Raw genomic sequence first — 17,021 nt, 5'->3', positions numbered from 1 at the left:
TTTCAAAACCCAAACTATATATCTTTTATATTTAAATTAAATCTCAAAACTTATTTTCATATTCATATTTTCAAATAATCAATCGAAAAAAGTTGACCGACAGTACCACTTGCAATGCTGCGAATATTCAACAAAAACTAAAACCTTTATAATCACAATGAAATTCATTAACAAACACATGTAAGTGTATAGAATAAGATTGTAATCAAATTGCAAAGTCACATGTGCATAATAGGGATGATAAATTCACCTGAACAACTACCACAGGGAAACACCATGCTTCTCAAAGTGCTATGCGTTCACGTGATTGAGAACCATTCTAAATAAGATTAAAATAACCCGCAAATTGTGCATCAGCATCAAGGATCATGAAGCTTTTATGAAGACATGCATGACACATCGTATCATCGAAAGAAATTTTATTTGCATAATCCTCGACAAATTTAAATAAAAATATGGCAGTCAATTGGATAATGGAGAAAAAGGATTCATGTAGCCAACCCCATTAGTGGAACAAAGACTTGTTGTTGTTGTTGTATGCTTCGGCAAATTTGCTTAATGTTTAAACGTAATATTTGATAGTGTGTCATAGATTAAAAATAAGTTGAGTTCTCTTCTTTTTAGAACCATGTAACTGGCATTTATATCAAGATTAAAATCATTAGTATGTTTCGCAATGTTCTCAGGCAGAATGCCTTGCATGATAAGTCACTTTGCAAACAGGGAAAGGCCATTAGTTCTACTCACAAGGCCGATCCTCTACATTATATTTGTTAGAGTCAACAAGATTTGTACTAGAGAATGATTTTAAATTCTCCTTTTATGGTCTAATCCAATTAGCTTATAATTGGAAACCTAGGAATTTGATGTTCAACCATAAAATTTGTAAGAAACATATAAACTTTCATTTATATATGGACTTCAAGGCTTTTTAAATAGAAACTTTGCTCCATAATGAATTCTCTTGTTATCCTTACACTTATAAATGCAATAATAAATTTAAAGCATGGACTCGATCCTTAACATATAATCATAGAGTTGACAAAGTCTGCGGAATTGATTCCTTGCAAGGGAGCGTGCAAAGCTGATAAGGTTTAAATGAAGTGAAATTATTCAAAACTTTGATGATGACTGTATTGATAAAAAATTTCAATTGGAGTGAAACCTACTATTAAAATGCCATCAAGTCCCACAATAAATCTTTTCTGGCTTAAATATCAATAATAATTAAGAAAATTTAAGAAACATACAAAAATTAAAATATTCAAGTCCCCCCCTTCCCCCAAAATGCTTAAAAGTAACATTTTGATCACACTTTGCAATGCTTTGAGGAGGGTTTAAGATTTGAACTTAATCTAAGCTCACAAAGAGCCAATCATAATAGTTTGTTTGTATGTCACTCATCAAAGATTTAATGCTAGTAAGGATATGGCTCGTGTTTTCTAACCATGTGATTTTGATGTCGAGTGGAACCGCAAAAGGATTTGCCTCAAGTTAGAACAATGAGCACGAGTACTTAAATTCTAGTCTCCTAGTCACGTTAAGAGAATTGTGTATATGGCTATGTTACTGAGTTGTGAGCTTCGCTTATGAGTTTTCCCAACCATGCTTAGAAAAATGTGTATAGGTTTTGCTCATCGCACTATATGTCACAAACAAGATATTGAGAGCTTATTGAGAGAGGGCGTTCGTTCACGTTCAGGTGCATATTTGACGATGATGAAGATGCGAGATTGTGAGGTTCACTATAAGAATTGAATATGCAATATATTTTTCTATTTAATTTTCTTTTTTCTCTCTGTTTACATTTTTCTTCATTTTCTCACATTGTTATCCCTTTTAGAGAAAGTGAGAAAAGGGCGCTAGAGATAGGTAGAGATATAGAGATGGGGAATGTTAGATAATTTTCTCTTAATTTGTAATGAGAGGGATAAAGAGTGTAGAGATGAGAGATAGAGATGAAGACCGATGATGGTGTACTTTGGAGGTGTTGTTTAGCTGTTGGGTAAATGTAGTGTCGCGGAAGAGTGTTAGGTTGAAGTTTAAGGAGGAGGGCTGGTGGCTGCTTGTTGTAGAGGAAACAATAGAGCTCAAAACTTGTGTGGTTTGTTTGTGATGCTCGATTGGTGGAATGACAAATGTGGATTAGTAGAGAAACTGGGAGTGTTGCATCAATTAGTTTGATGATCAGAGTGGAAGATTTGATGTCAGTATGCTAAGTTGGGAAGTTGCTGGCATCGAGGATTGAGGGAAGCAGCTTTTTTTACATGCTCAATAATGTAAGTGGAGAGGAGTTTGTAGGTGAGCAGGTTGAGGACCCAGATTTTTTGTGAGGGAGATGAGGTGTTTGATGGGTGCGGTGAGGTTGAGTGACGGAGAGAGAGAGAGAAAGAGAGAGAGAGAGAGATGAGTATAATTTCTTTTATTTTAATGAGGTGTTTGATGGGTGCGGTGAGGTTGAGTGACAGAGAGAGAGAGAAAGAGAGAGAGAGAGATGAGTATAGTTTCTTTTATTTTATTTTTTTTATTTTGGATTTCTTGGGTGATATGTGATGGAGATGGAACTAGATAGGTGCAACATGACATGTACGAAAAAAACAACAACTAGATTCTATAGTATTGGTTAGCATACGAGTATTTTAACAGTAGTTTTGATTTGATCTTTTTTTTTTAAATTGAATTTAATTAGATTCAAACATCATATCAACCTCTTGTACAATTTCTCATTTTTTTCATGCTGCTTAAAATGCATGCCGTATCCTTGTACTCGGGTAAACTGTGTTTTACTTTTGTGTAATAAATAGGGCAATAAAGATGTTTTCCGTAAGTAATTTCAATGTTTCAGGCGCACCAATGCAGTCTATTTTACAAAAAGAGCTTTGGTAATGTGTCCTTGTGAAATGTTGCGTTTTTTGCCCATTGTTTTTTTGTGAAATTGCTATTTGATGATGCGGGATGTTTTTTAGCATTATAGATATGTCGACAAAAATTATTTTGCAAAATGACCAATGTTACAACAATTTTGCTTCTAATTGACATATTTAGTTCCAAATTTGTGCGATGCCATATTTGCTATTTGTTGATTTCACTATGTAGTGATCCAGGCCTCATGGTTGTTTTCCTATTCATTTTTTAAATTCTCGACATGATGACACAGTCCATTTTGCTTAAGGGCAGCATTTAACTGATTTTGATTGTGATCAAAATGTCTCTAACTCGGTTTATGCGACACTACGTCCATTACCCATCTTTGACGTAATTTAGTGTTATTTTGTGACGGAACAAGGATAAAGGTCAGCAAAATAGTTCCAAATTAAAAGTGCCGTTAATCATGCCTTAATAATTCAAAATTTAACTCGATTATATTAATCTAAATGCTTGAAAGTTGGTTTCAATTTCTCTACTATCCCCTTTATATCCATAGTCCTCAGTCATTTCACATCTAACTCTAATCATGGCCTTGTAATGTATGAATTAAGTTAAATAATTGGGAAAGAAATTAAAGGAAGGGAGAGGTGTTTATTTGTTGTTTTGCTGGAGATCCAATGTTTCTAAAGGCCTGATGTGAGCAGACATGTGGGAAAAAAAACGAAATAACAGGAGAGAGGAGTTTTACCAGCATCATGCTTGACACATGAAATTTGTGGCTGCAAGAACAATTACTGGATGTGGGTGAGGCATTTTGAGACCGCATGAGCAACAGTGTTTCTATTTCTATAGGTGAATGAAAAAGGTGGCGATGAGATGAGGGAAAAAATTAAGGAAAATAGCAAGGCAGCTTCTACTTCTTCGATGATTATCACAACACAACGCTGACCTCATTGATATTGCCATTGCTTAGTGGCGGTGTGCATTGTACCCTTATTTATTTATGTGCTTTCCAACATTCATAGATTTGTCTAAAATTATTTTTGGGCATAAAAAAGCTGTTCCTTGTTTTCTTACTGCTATTTATTAGATTTTGTTCCGGGATGCATGTCTAATATTTGGTAAGGAAATACATAAATGTTTTACGATAATAAATATGTATTATCCTAATTGATTCTTATTACAACAATTTCAGAATTCTATTTCAAGAAATCGACTATGTAAATGAAGGAAGGAATGCTGATAAGTTTCGTCGAGATTTTCGAAATGTAAAGTGGGTTCGCGTACCTGTACGTTTCGTTCACTGGAACTATACACTTTTCTGTTTGTTACTTTAAGCTCAACTTAATACCTAGTATATAACCATATATTGATTGCCGTTTTGAAAACCAATCCATTAACATTCTGAAAAGAATTAATTACATTATTCTTTGTAGATTGTGCTTTGGGATTATACTTCTATGAAGGTGTTGACGCTGGAATATGTTCCAGGTTTTCTTCTCTTTTTAAGTTTTTTTATTATGTGGCTACACTGTAAAATGATGTGCTATTGGTGATTATAAATTTAAGTTGAAGTGTTGCCTTTATTTGAAATAAGTTGAAATATTTCAAGTATCTCTTTAAGTTGAAATATCTCTTTGATTATAATCTTTTATTATGACCTTTGTATTGAACAGGAATAAAGATAAATAACCTAAGCCAGATTGATGTTAGTGGAATTAACCGTTCACTGATTGCTTCACGCGCTATAGAGGCTTATTTGATTCAGGTAAAACTCCCTTTTAATTTGGGGGCCGTTTGACATCACTTTTATTTTTTATTTTCTTTTTTGTTTGTATTTATTTTGTTTTGCTTATGTGTTGTTTTTGAACAAAACATGTTTGATATTTTTAATTAAGTTATGATTATTTTTTAAAACACTCAAAGCACCCAAAAGTTATTTGAGCGTTTCAAAAATTTGTTAGTTTGTTATTACAAATAGATTATAAATACATGTATAAACCACATTAAATTAACATATTTTTGAAACTAAATTAAGTAAATAAATAAATATAAAAAAATGGAATTGATCCTAAACATGCCCTTGAAATTACATTTTTTACTTTCCAATCTTATGGTGAGCGTTCAATTTTTTTAAAAAACATTCTTGGAACCATCATTAAATCTTTCATATGAATATTCTAATGAGGCTTTAAGCGTTGTAGTTGTGTTTTTTTTTTCCTGAGTTTTTGGTTTTCATATTTGTAATTGAGGTGTTGCCTTTGTTGTTACTGCAGTTACTGAAGACTGGATTTTTTCATGCTGATCCTCATCCTGGCAACCTTGCTATTGACAAGGATGGATCACTTATCTATTATGATTTTGGAATGATGGGTGAAATAAAATCCTTCACTCGAGAGAGGTTGCTCGACTTGTTTTACTCAGTATATGAAAAGGATGCAAACAAGGTATTTTACTTTTTTCCCCCTTAAACTTATTCTCATATAATTACATATATATATTTTTTTCATATGAAAATAAGATACTTTTACTTTTTTGGTGGATAAAATGCCAATTTAGATTGTCTTTTAGTATGGTTTTCTGAATAGTCGTACAGAATTTGGTCCTTGTATGAAGTTTTCTGTTATTTGTTTTTTTACTTGCTATCTAACCATTTCGTGACTCCTGAATATTATTTATGTTTTTTTTTTACAAATTATAGATGAAATTAATCATATTTGTCTTTTTTTTCACTTTCTAGCTGGAGATGAAACTTTTAAGTGACATAGAAGTGTAAATGCAAATTTTAAATGTGGTTTTATGAGTTTTGACGGTCAGTGCCCAATATAAAGAAGTGTTCATTTTAAGGTAGTTAGTGGCTTGGCTGAGATGCCCGATGCCATTGTGGTTGTCTATTTTTCTTTTGGGGTTTGGGGTTTGGGGTTAATTTATTGTATTGGTTTTCTCCAATTTGCAATTTGTGTGTAATAATACCTTTTCAAATAATAATAATAATAATAATTTACCTATTTACGATAGGTGGGATGGGAGTGTCTTTCAAAAAAGTCTCCCACTGCCCCCAGGAATGCATGCGAGTGCTTATCTTTCGTTTTCATATCATTCAAACCGATCACACACGAGAGAGATAGAGAGTGAGAGACAGTGGGAGGGAGAGAGAGAAATCAAGAGAAAGCGTACTAAGCCAAGGCAAGGAGTCAAAACTTGCGTGTCTGAAGGAAGAGGTGGAGGAAGAAGAAGAAATAGAAGAACAACAACAAAATGAGGAGGAAGAAGCAGAAGCGAAAGAAGAAGAAGAAGAAGAAGAAGCAGGAGCAAAAGGAGAAGAGGTAGGAGAAAACCAACGGCTTGATCATTTTTTGCGAGCAGCAAGCGTAAAAAGTAGGAGACAGATTCCTCCATCCGAGCAGCTTTGTTGATCGTCGCGAGGGAGAAATTAGAGCATGAGCTCTCAATGGCATTTCTTGCATGCAAGAAGCTATCGTAAGCTCTAATCAATAGAATCAAGCTCTAACCAAGCGACAGAAGGAGGAGATGAGCAACTCAACCGAAGCTGCAAGCAGATCCTCTCCATTAGGGGGTCATTTCCTGCTCTTGAGAGAAGCTCAAAGGAGCTCCTTCAGCTCCTAGCACATGGAGCTGCACACATGAGCTTTGGGCATGTGGGGGGGAGCTCAAGTGAGCTCGTATATGCTTCGTTCGCTGAAATTGGGAAGATGGTGAGGTTTGGGAAGAATTTCAAGCTTAGGTAAGTAAGATGAAAGTTAATTTATGAAATTTTATCTTGAATTAATTCAATTAATTTATGCAAATCCTAATGTTTGATTTCTAAAATCAAGGGTTTCGACGAGGAAGTTAGGCAAAAAAAAGAGAGGGAAAAATTCATTTATGAAACTCGATTTCAATAATTAATTATTATTTTTCCTAATTAATTAATGTTAAAATGAAATAAAGAACCCTAAATTTAAAAGGTATTTAAGTTACTATTAATTCAAGTATACCCAAAAAAAAATTTAAGAAGCTTTAACATGAAATTTATTTGATTAGTATCATTATATGTATTAATATTAACAAATGACATAACCTTATCTAAAGTCAAAAAAATGTTTTTAAAATCACTTAATCGGAAATCTCATAGGAATATAGGTCATTTGAATGTTTCTATGAAAATATAAATTAGACAAAATTTCATATGAACAGAAGTAATAGTAATAGAGGTTAGAAATCAATAATAGTTAATCAAGTTTATTTTGTTATTAAAAGCACACCTAAAGACTAGTTGCACTGAAGGAAAGGAGCAACGGGCTTCAGACGACATTGTAGAGGTGGGCCTTGAATTGTAGATTTTTGAAGGATCTAATTGTATGATTGGAAGTTGCCATGGTTGTGCGTTATTACACTTAGCTGCAATAATGTAAAGATCCGAGTGGTTGATGGTTCTCTTTCATTTTTTTTTTTTTATTAAAGTTGCATTTGCATGACTTATTTCATTATTTCTTCATATTCTAACACTCAAGTGCAAAGTTTTATCTATGAATAAATTGAATAAGAAGTGCAAATTTATTTGCTCAATTTTCTAGTTGTTGTGGATTTCAAGATTTGTTCCCAGGGATTGCAAGGATTTGCAATGTTTTATACCACTTTCTAGATGCACCGATATGGACATGATACAACATGAACTAGTGAAAGCCTATTTTTGAAAATATTGGACATAGAGCCTTTAATATCACACACACACACACACACATGTATTCAATAAAAAAATCTTAGCAACATAATGATGAAACAATAACGATATTTAAGAATGAAAAAAAATATAAATGACTATCATATTATTCATATATCAAAAGAGTGAAAAAAAATTATGAAAAATATTAAGTCTAATAAAAAATAATAAGTTGTCAAAATTTAGGGAAAAAAATTATGATATTCAATAATATTTTAGAATATTACATAATATAAATAATTAGAATTTATTTGGTACAACATAAATCATCAAAATTTAATTTTTTTATATTTTTTTATGGTGTACATTACTTAATTTAAAATTTAAGGATAATTGTGCTCAAATTCAAATCATCAAAATCTAAATTTACCAACCTCACTTAGTAGGATAAAGGCTTCTTATTGTTGTTGTAAGCATGTTCAACTTTTTTTTAGTTTTTAAATTAGACACATGTTAGGCATGTACGATAGGTGATAGGTGTTGGACACATCTCGGACACATGTTCATGTGCGACGCCTGTCAGATATTACATGATTGTTTGTTGTAAATTGTCAGTGCGTCATAGATTTCATTTGATGACACCCTAATACCAGAGTTAACCTGAAAGACAACAAAACACAAATATTATTGCTGAAAATTCAGAAGGATTCCCACAAAAGTTCTTAAAATAAGAATAAAACAGCTCAAAGCACAAACAAACCCTAGCGCAAGGAGGAAGGTGGTGAACGCCTGTTGGACAGGATGTGGGGTGGCTAGCTGGAGGTGTGATACCGGTGGGGAAGGCTGGAGGGGGATCAAGGTAGCAACAGTAGGTGCTGGGAGATATTGCGGCAACAACATGTTATGATGGAGCGATTGGCGGCAAGGGCAGGAGGTGTTGGATCAGCAACAGGAAAAGACGGAGGGGTCGGCGACCCGGTTGGAGAAGCTGGTAGAGAGGGCTGCATCGATAGGAAGGGCTGACAACACTTGCGGCAGTAACAAGCGAGAGATAGGGCTGACGGTGGAGAAAGACACTGGGAAGGTGTGTCGACGGGAGTTTAGTGAGTAGGGTGTAAATGTAGGGAATAGGGGGATATAATCACAACCTCTTAGCAGGATACAACCGTAGTACCACCTCTGAGCAGGATAGAGCCGTAGGACCACCTGTACTCAGATGCAACCTTAGCTAGGGAGAAACACCTATGGCGAGACATATGAAATCAGAAAAAACTAACCTTAAAACACAAAATGACGTTATTATAATAGAGGATAAATACAAGGAGAAAATTTCTCCCTTTAGACGGTAGCTCTAGCCCAAGTAGGGTTCGGCCAACCACCTTAAGTTCTTGCTAAATCAATTCAGCTCTCCAGCCCCCATGTTTATCTTCCAAGATTGGGGGAGCTTCGACTTCAATCGTCGAAGTTTTTGTCTGCTTGTTGAGTGTAGTGGAACTGTTATAATGACCCGGGGTTGTGGGTCTGCGACTACCATCCGAGAAGCACCTGGATCCCATTGACAACCGCACTGTCTCCCAAAACACCAAGAGCTTGCAATGGTTCCACTACTTTCAATAAGCAGACAAAAGCTTTGAGTGGAACAGTTGTAATCTCTCGGGGTTGAGGGTCTGGGACTACCATCCATGAACCACGTGGATCTCATTGGCAACTACACTGTCTTCCAAATCACCGGAGGGGTTTTCTCCACTTGCGAGCATACATCTATATAGTTCCAACGTATTGGAAGCTCCCTAGTTATCTAACTTGGGCCTTCATGTCACACATATACAGCTCAATCCTCCCAAAGTAAGCCATGGTTGGCTCAACCTGATCTGAAGTAAAGGTAACCTGAACCTCCCTGAATGGTGGGGGCCTTGGTGATAAGGTATCAATTGTGATGTCCTGAAATACTCTATGTTGTGACCGTCCCAATGTCTGAAATTAGTATCTCAGTTCTATCATCTTCCGTTGTGGCCAAAATTGGTTCCACCGATGCTGCTTTGCTGGCCAGGGCATTTGTGATCTCAGCTCCGCATGAGGTAGGACGATGTGATTCCCATCATTTTTGAAGGATTAGGTGTTTCTGAATATATCGTGTCGAGTCCTACCATCAAATTTCCACTGTCTCCATAATATCAGGTTGTAAGCATCCATGGGCACCACATCATACCACACATGATCGTGTAATTGGCTTCAAATAGAAAAAGTCCATTAAACATCGATTTCCTAGATGGTTCTTTTCTGCCTTCTGGCATCCTCCCCCTCTCAGGTGGATTAAAGTTAATTTTGATGGAACATTCCTACCCTCTGGTATTGCGGCCACAGGTGCAGTCATCCGAAATGTGCAAGCTATGGGGCTTCTTGCGGCCGGCCAAGCTATGTAATATTGGGATTGTGCTCAAGTTGAGCTACAAGCCATATGCTTCTTTAACTATATCTTTGAACCATGGATGTTTGAATGTAAAGGCTTAATCATTGAAGGGGATAATGCCAACTTAATGCAGTCCATGAGATCTAGCACAACCATCGCCCAATCGATTGACATCGCAACATAGGAAAAAACCACAAAATCAACATCACAACACCATAATTTGCCCATGCCAGCAATAGTTGAAAAAGAATCGCAACGCAAATAAAACTCATATGTAAAGAACACCTTGGGGCGACGAACTGCAAGGTATCCAAACAGAACCAAAGAATAGAGGGGAGAGAGGAGAGGGGAGAGGAGAAGATGGCAGGGTCATCAAGAACTAGCCCTAGCCACCAAAGCCACGCGGTGTAGAGCTGAAACCACCACAGATCCCAAATGCCAACCCTAGCCACAGCGACAAAGAAGAGTGAGTGGAGGGAAAAAAAGGTGAACTTACCGCAACAACTACCACAAAGCCAAAACAAGGAACCACCACTAAACAAATGCCAACCCTAGCCGCAAAGAGGCCACAACGGTAAAGAAGAGAGGGGGGAAGGAGAAGAAAGGCCAATTTGCCGTAACAAACCCAGTAACCACCGAGAAACACTATAAACAACCACAACGGTAAAGAAGAGAGGAGAGATCTACCCAAAACTAGCGTCGGAATCGCATAAAAGAAAGGAGAAAAGGGACGCGAGAGAGGCTGAACGCGGGGGACGCTAGCTGCAGGGTTGAACACCCGCGACCGCGCGTTCATTAAAATAGCGGTTGGGAAAAGCATAAAGCATTCCAAACAAGATTTTCAAATAGGGTAAAACAATGGTGGGAAAATGCACCGTAGCTTAAAAGCTGCGCCAACCAACCCCTAAATGCAAAAGATGGCCAGATAATGATGCCAGGTGGAAGCCGCTTGACTTGATCAAGCAACAATCTAATTCCTTACTACCTTGAGGTCAAGTTGTCTTTTGGGCAGGGAGTATTGTTACATGTATGCCTAGTCTAAGGGCAAGTTCATCTTTTGTATGTCTAAGAGCAATTTAATCTTTTATTGTTATTATTGTTGGGTTTAGCTAGGCTTATTATCTTTAGGGTCAGTTTTATGTATGAGGTTTAGGTTTAAGTTTTGTGAGAGTTTTCCTACCTCTCGAATCGTAGGTGCTTATGTTTTGTATTCTTTCTCGAATCGTAGGTGCTTATGTTTTGTATTCTTATGGAGTTTTTTGAATTATTAAACAAGAAATCTATTTTGCCCTAATTTCTGTGAAGAATCGTGTCGATTTTTGCTCTGAATGGTATCAGTATGTAAATGTTTCCACTCATTTCATGTGTTATTTGTCTTTTACATCAGTGAGAAGTTCTATTATTTATTTGAATATGCCTTATTTCTTGCAGTTTTTGTATGCTCAGACAACTATTGTTTAATTTTTTTTTATATAGGTTATGAGAAACCTTATTGAGATTGAGGCGCTTAAGCCAACAGGAGACATGTCATCGGTTAGTGAAGCATATTAATTTTTTTATTCATATTTATGCTTTTTAAAAACTGATAATCTTAGCGGAGCAGATATAATATTTTTTATGTTGTAGTTTTTGGATTGGCATGCATTAAGTTTCTTTACTTGTAGGTGAGGCGGTCCATACAGTTTTTCTTGGATAATCTGTTAAGCCAGTCACCTGATCAGCAACAAACTTTGGCTGCAATTGGTGAGGTTGGCTCAATCAAAATTCAAATGCATTCCTTTTTTATTTCGGATATGTCATAATTTTTTTGTATGATGTTTTTCAGGATTTGTTTGCAATAGCAACAGACCAACCTTTCCGGTTCCCTGCAACATTTACTTTTGTCTTAAGAGCATTTTCAACTCTTGAAGGTAAAAGTATCATGGTTTTAGCTATTTCTTTGTTGCGTACAATTTTTTTGTAGGTTTTTTTGAAGCATTTTTGTGGGCTTCAAAAATTCACTTGGCTCTCTTAAGATTGTTCTATGTGGTTATGAGTAAAATTTTGAGTAGATAGATTAGATTTAGATGAGACGCTACTATAAAATTTCACTCGTTCTGATTTGATTCAAATTTTTCATGGGCTGAAGCCCCTAAGATTATTGCCCCCTTCTAATGATAACAAAGTTTTTTTATCAAGGCCAAGTGCTAGGTGCTAAGTGTTTAGCTTATATTAGCAATAATTTTGGTTTTAGATGAAACAATTTACTAGTTTTAGCTTTAAAACGGATGGCAGGAGGAATGATAGTACACTCGATTAAAATCTCCTAGTTTTATTGTCCTTGGTTGTCACAACCTATCTCGGGAGCTTGGAAAATCATTGTGGGGAGGGATGGACGGAGAAATTCTTATCCAAACATTTTCTTACTTATATAATTTTTTTTTTAAATGTATAACAATCGTCCCAAAAATAAAAGAGTTGTTCTATACTCAAAACTTTTATTAACCAAAATTCATTCAAATTTAAATCTTACAATTGTGTAAAAGTAAAAATTGAATTACTTATTTTCTTGGGCTCCTTGATATTTGTAAACAGAATCTCTATTATCCATATACTCTAAAGAAGTTTTCTTTGAAAAGATTTAGTAACCAAAGTATGGGTTAACCAACTCGGTGGGTAAAATATTTTTAAATTATAATAATTCACAGTTCAAGACATATATATAAAATACAATAGTTTATTTTGAGGTTTTATGAAAAGATAAAGACAAAATAGTAAAAAAGGATAATGAATAAATCGATTTTAATGCTATTTTTATTTATTTCATATAAAACAGTCGTCAAAGGTAGTAATTGTTTATATGGCATTAAAAATACATTTTTTATAACTTTTTCCATAACCTACTAAAAAAGTAGGCAACTATTTTCATTTCATTTTTTTTTTTTTTGTGAATGGGTACGTTGCTTCCCCAGCCAATACCATAATGAGATGAGTTTACATTGAAATATACATATATTAGATATTATTGCCTTCTTTTATTCCACATTTTTCCTAAACAATTAAACATGAGAAAAGTATGTAATTTGCATTTTAAAAGAAAATAATAAATAAAAGCAAAACTTGTTTATTTGTATGTAAAAGTCTATTTACAAAATGTTTTGTATTTATTTTGAAATATAAAAGAAATTATTTTAAAATGAAAACATGGTTATCCACCTGCTCAAAACAGTCAGATGTCATTTCTCTACTCATGTTATTTTCTTAATAAACCTAACATAAGAGATAGCATTTGATTAGCTTTTATTATTTTTCCCTTTTTTTGTTACTACATATGTGTTTTTATGTGATAATTATTTGTTTTTTATAGCGATAAATTCATCCAGTAGGTTAAAATATTTGTGGTTAACTTTAGCAAAATAATATGCCTTATAATCATTTAATTATTTAACCTATATAACACCTATATAATCTATATTTCTCTTAATTTCTCTTATTCATTCTTGTTTATATCAATTCAAACCAATATAAAGCGGGGCTTGGGGGTCTGGCTGGTCCGGCAAGTGGTTCAATAGAAAGAGTCTTGGTCTAGAAGGAGGCTAGACCAACCTTCCCTTTCGATGCCTTGGGGCGCCCCCCCGTGCTTACGCACCCCACCCACCCCCCGACTCTCATTAATATTTGATCCCCTTTTTCTACCTCCTTCCTATTTTATCTTCTATTAGCCATTTTATGTATGTTCTTTGTTTGCTCAGAATCCAGTTTTTATCATTTTCAAATTTCAAATTGTTGCCTCTGAGTGTTTTTCCCTTCCTAGGACTATATTTGACGACGAGAATGCTCCCTCTCCTGCTTCCGCCAAGTCCGCTAGCAACCTCCTGCTCACTACAGCACGACCGCCTTTGCCTCCAGGATCCTTCAGGCTATCTAGCGGCCTCCTGTTCCTCTTCTGCTCACTCTAGCACCGTCCTCTCTTGCCTCCCACCTTCCAGGCTGACGCAACTCCATCCTGCTCACTCCAACATTGCCGCCTCCTGCCTCCAGCACCCTCCAGGCTGCTGCAACTCCCTCCTGCTCACTCTGTCACTGTCGTCTCCTACCTCCAAACTCCTCTTAGCCAGCCGTAGTTGCTTCAGGCTTCTCCAACACTGGGGCACCTACCTCCAGTCCCTTCTCAATTTGTCATTCTCATTCTAGAGGGTGGGTTGTTTATGTGTTTTGTGTTGTTTTATTTTAATTTTGAGGAGTCTTCTTTGTGACCTTTTTATTATTTTAGAAATAATATTTGATTTGTATTGTTGTTTGGGTTAATTATTGTATCATTTGGTATCAGTGCTAGCTTTACCCTAGTCTCATTCTAATTCTTTAGCATCCCCCCCCCCCCAACACACACACACACACCAATTTTTTTTTTCTTTTCTATCCTCAACCACCTCTTTCAAACTTAAACCCTAATCATGACACCCCAGAAGTTACATGTCGAAACTACTCGAGATGAGACACTGGGGGAGATATGTTGGCTTTAATAGAGGCTCGCGGAAATCGATGATAGAGCCCAGGGAGAGATTACCCTCTACTGTGGTATGGAGGTCGAAGGGGAGATAAGAACAAAGATCTGAACTCGTTCAACAGGGAAGATATCAGTGACGCGGAATACCGGCCATAACCTCTTAGAATTTAATATCATAAGAGGCCGAGAGAAGCCCACACATGGCGGATTAAGGAACTTTAGCATCAAAATGGATCTACCATAGTTTGATGGAGGTATGGATTTACACAATTTTATTGACTGACTGTAATCTGTTGAGTGAATCTTCGAAAAGATATGTCAGAGGACAGCCGGGTAAAATTAGCAGCCATTAAGTTGAAAAAGAGTGTCTCATTTTTTGTGGGAGAACTTATAGGGACAAAGGAAAATGATATGATTAACATGTGGAAAAAGCAATGCAGAGGAAATACCTTCCACCTCATTGCTGTCAGGACATGCTTTTGAAACTCCACCATCTGCAACAATGACACCCTTCAATGGAGGAATTCACAGCTCAGTTTGACTAGTTACATAGGAAATGTGAGTTAATCGAGCCAAATGAGCACTTTATAACACGGTACTTGGGGGTCTAAAGTTTGTTATTAGCAATGGGGTGCAGCTACAGCATATTGGACGTTGGTGGATGCTCAAACCTAATCTTAAAGGTGGAAAGGTAATAGAAATAGAACAGGCAATAGTCTTCATTCAGGCAGTCACCGGCGGCTACCTCAACCGATAAAAGTATCTCGGGAGGAGTTGGCAAGACATAATAGGGAAATGACAAGACAGATCATGATGGAAAGTAGCCGGAGAAAGGTAGCTCTTCTAGTATAGTACCAAACAGGAGGTGTTTCAGGTGGAGTCGTCAGATGATAGTCTAGGAGGTGGAGGAGGAGTTAGATGATAGTCCAGAGGAAAAACTTCAGCACCTGGTGGACAAGGGAGAATTGCTAGTCATACAGTGAATATTGCAATCAGACCGGAGCAAGATCAATTCTGGTTGAGGCAATTTCTTTCACACCAAGTGCACGATAGAAGGCAAGGTTTGCAACTTGATCATCGGTAGCGGGAGGTTGGGAAATGTGTTGTCCATACTAATGGTGAAAAAATTGGGATTGACTATGCAGAAACTTCCCCAATTCTATTCCCTAATGTGGTTGAAAAAAAGATACGTGTGGATTAGTTGTGCATGGAAAGCATAGTGAGATGAGATTTTTATTGTTCCCCGCCACTTTCTGTTGAGAAGGCTTTGGCAGTTTGACCGCAAGTCTCATCACGACGGCTTCAAGAATACTTACTTTTTTAAGAAGGATGGAAAACACATCATGGTTTTAGCTGTTAAAAACGCAAGAGGCGGAAGCAACACAGGGGAATCGTTAGTCCCACTTGCCAAATCTTCAAATTGCAATTGACAATATAACTATATTTACCCAATTTACCAACCACTTTAGGAATCATTTTGGCCTTTATCAAAGGTTCTAATAATGCAATACTTCTCAAATTATGAATCTTGCATAGATTCATAATTTTGTTAGAGACATTCTAACATTTCAAATTATGAAATTAACCATTATTAATGTATCTACTTCCCCTAGTATGCCTAGAGGAAGTTGCATCATCAATAACAACAAGAATTTTAACTGGAAGTGTCCCATCATAATTAACCACGAAATTCTAATCCAAATAACCCCTTTATTAATGTTTCTTACTTTTCATTCTTTTAGTTTTATGTATTTGTCATTCTCTCACCATTACCTCCCTTGCTGCTTCTACCTCCTATTCAGAAATTTTACACACATTCCCTTCTTGAACATTCAATATCTGCTTAGTCTGGAGAAAAATTTGCATACGCAGTGCTGCATATGTCAGGTAGGTTACAAGAAGGATATTGGGTGTTATATTCGCGGTATACTCATTGTAACCTACGTATAACTTACAAATATATGAAAATAAAAGCGCGAAACTTACTAGTTACAGATAGGTTACAGGGAGGTTACAGGGGTTATAACGCGAATATAACCCGCAATACCCTCTCTGTAACCTACCTGACGTACACAGCGCTGCTTACGTCTTACGTATGCAAATTTTTCTCCTCAGTCTGACCTTGCAATTTTCTCAGAGACAATTCAGTATCATTTTCTATCTCCTTGTTCTCAACCTGCATCTGTTGAAGCAAAACCACCTCATCTTTTTGAACTACACCCCCTCCACTTTCTTCCCCCATACCTATGTTCTATCTTGGACTTTCTTGTGCATCACTTCTTTCTTCAAGGACTTCCTCCCCTTTTGATTTATGTTTTATTTCTTTCATCTCTTTTCGAACTTCATTAGCTTGTAAAATTTTCTTATTCACCCTTTCATTTTTTCTCCTAGGAATCTCCTTATGAAACCTTAATTCAGGATGTGCAACATAGCATAAATCCACATTATGCCCAAAGATCCTGCATTTGTTACAATGTTTTGGTTTGTTTTCATCTCCAATTTTTGTCAGTACCCATTATTTTGTGTGCTAAACCTCTTCTGCCAAAGTTTGTGTTATATCTCTTTCCACAATTACCCTAGCCGTTGAAGGTCTT

At 36.1% G+C, this 17,021-nt stretch overlaps 1 protein-coding gene across 4 annotated transcripts in view; it reads left to right on the top strand.

The window, feature by feature from the left end:
* The window catches only part of LOC110024366 (uncharacterized protein sll1770-like), a 75,300-nt gene that overhangs the window by 30,077 nt on the left and 28,202 nt on the right, over nucleotides 1–17,021 (top strand). For all 4 annotated transcript variants that reach the window (XR_002293987.1, XM_020724290.1, XM_020724288.1 and 1 more), the window contains 7 exons: nucleotides 4,064–4,157; nucleotides 4,305–4,359; nucleotides 4,545–4,636; nucleotides 5,145–5,315; nucleotides 11,418–11,474; nucleotides 11,606–11,689; nucleotides 11,767–11,851. Coding sequence is in view for 3 of the 4 variants with exons in the window: in XM_020724290.1 (XP_020579949.1) it covers nucleotides 4,064–4,157; nucleotides 4,305–4,359; nucleotides 4,545–4,636; nucleotides 5,145–5,315; nucleotides 11,418–11,474; nucleotides 11,606–11,689; nucleotides 11,767–11,851 (638 nt within the window). In the remaining variant the exon portion in view is untranslated. The remainder of the gene's footprint in view (nucleotides 1–4,063; nucleotides 4,158–4,304; nucleotides 4,360–4,544; nucleotides 4,637–5,144; nucleotides 5,316–11,417; nucleotides 11,475–11,605; nucleotides 11,690–11,766; nucleotides 11,852–17,021) is intronic.

The sequence above is a fragment of the Phalaenopsis equestris genome, unplaced genomic scaffold, assembly GCF_001263595.1.
Source record: "Phalaenopsis equestris unplaced genomic scaffold, ASM126359v1 Scaffold000255, whole genome shotgun sequence".
NCBI classification, from domain to species: Eukaryota; Viridiplantae; Streptophyta; class Magnoliopsida; order Asparagales; family Orchidaceae; genus Phalaenopsis; species Phalaenopsis equestris.
The sequence above is the reverse complement of the archived record's forward strand: the minus strand, read 5'-3'. Positions and strand labels throughout refer to the sequence as shown.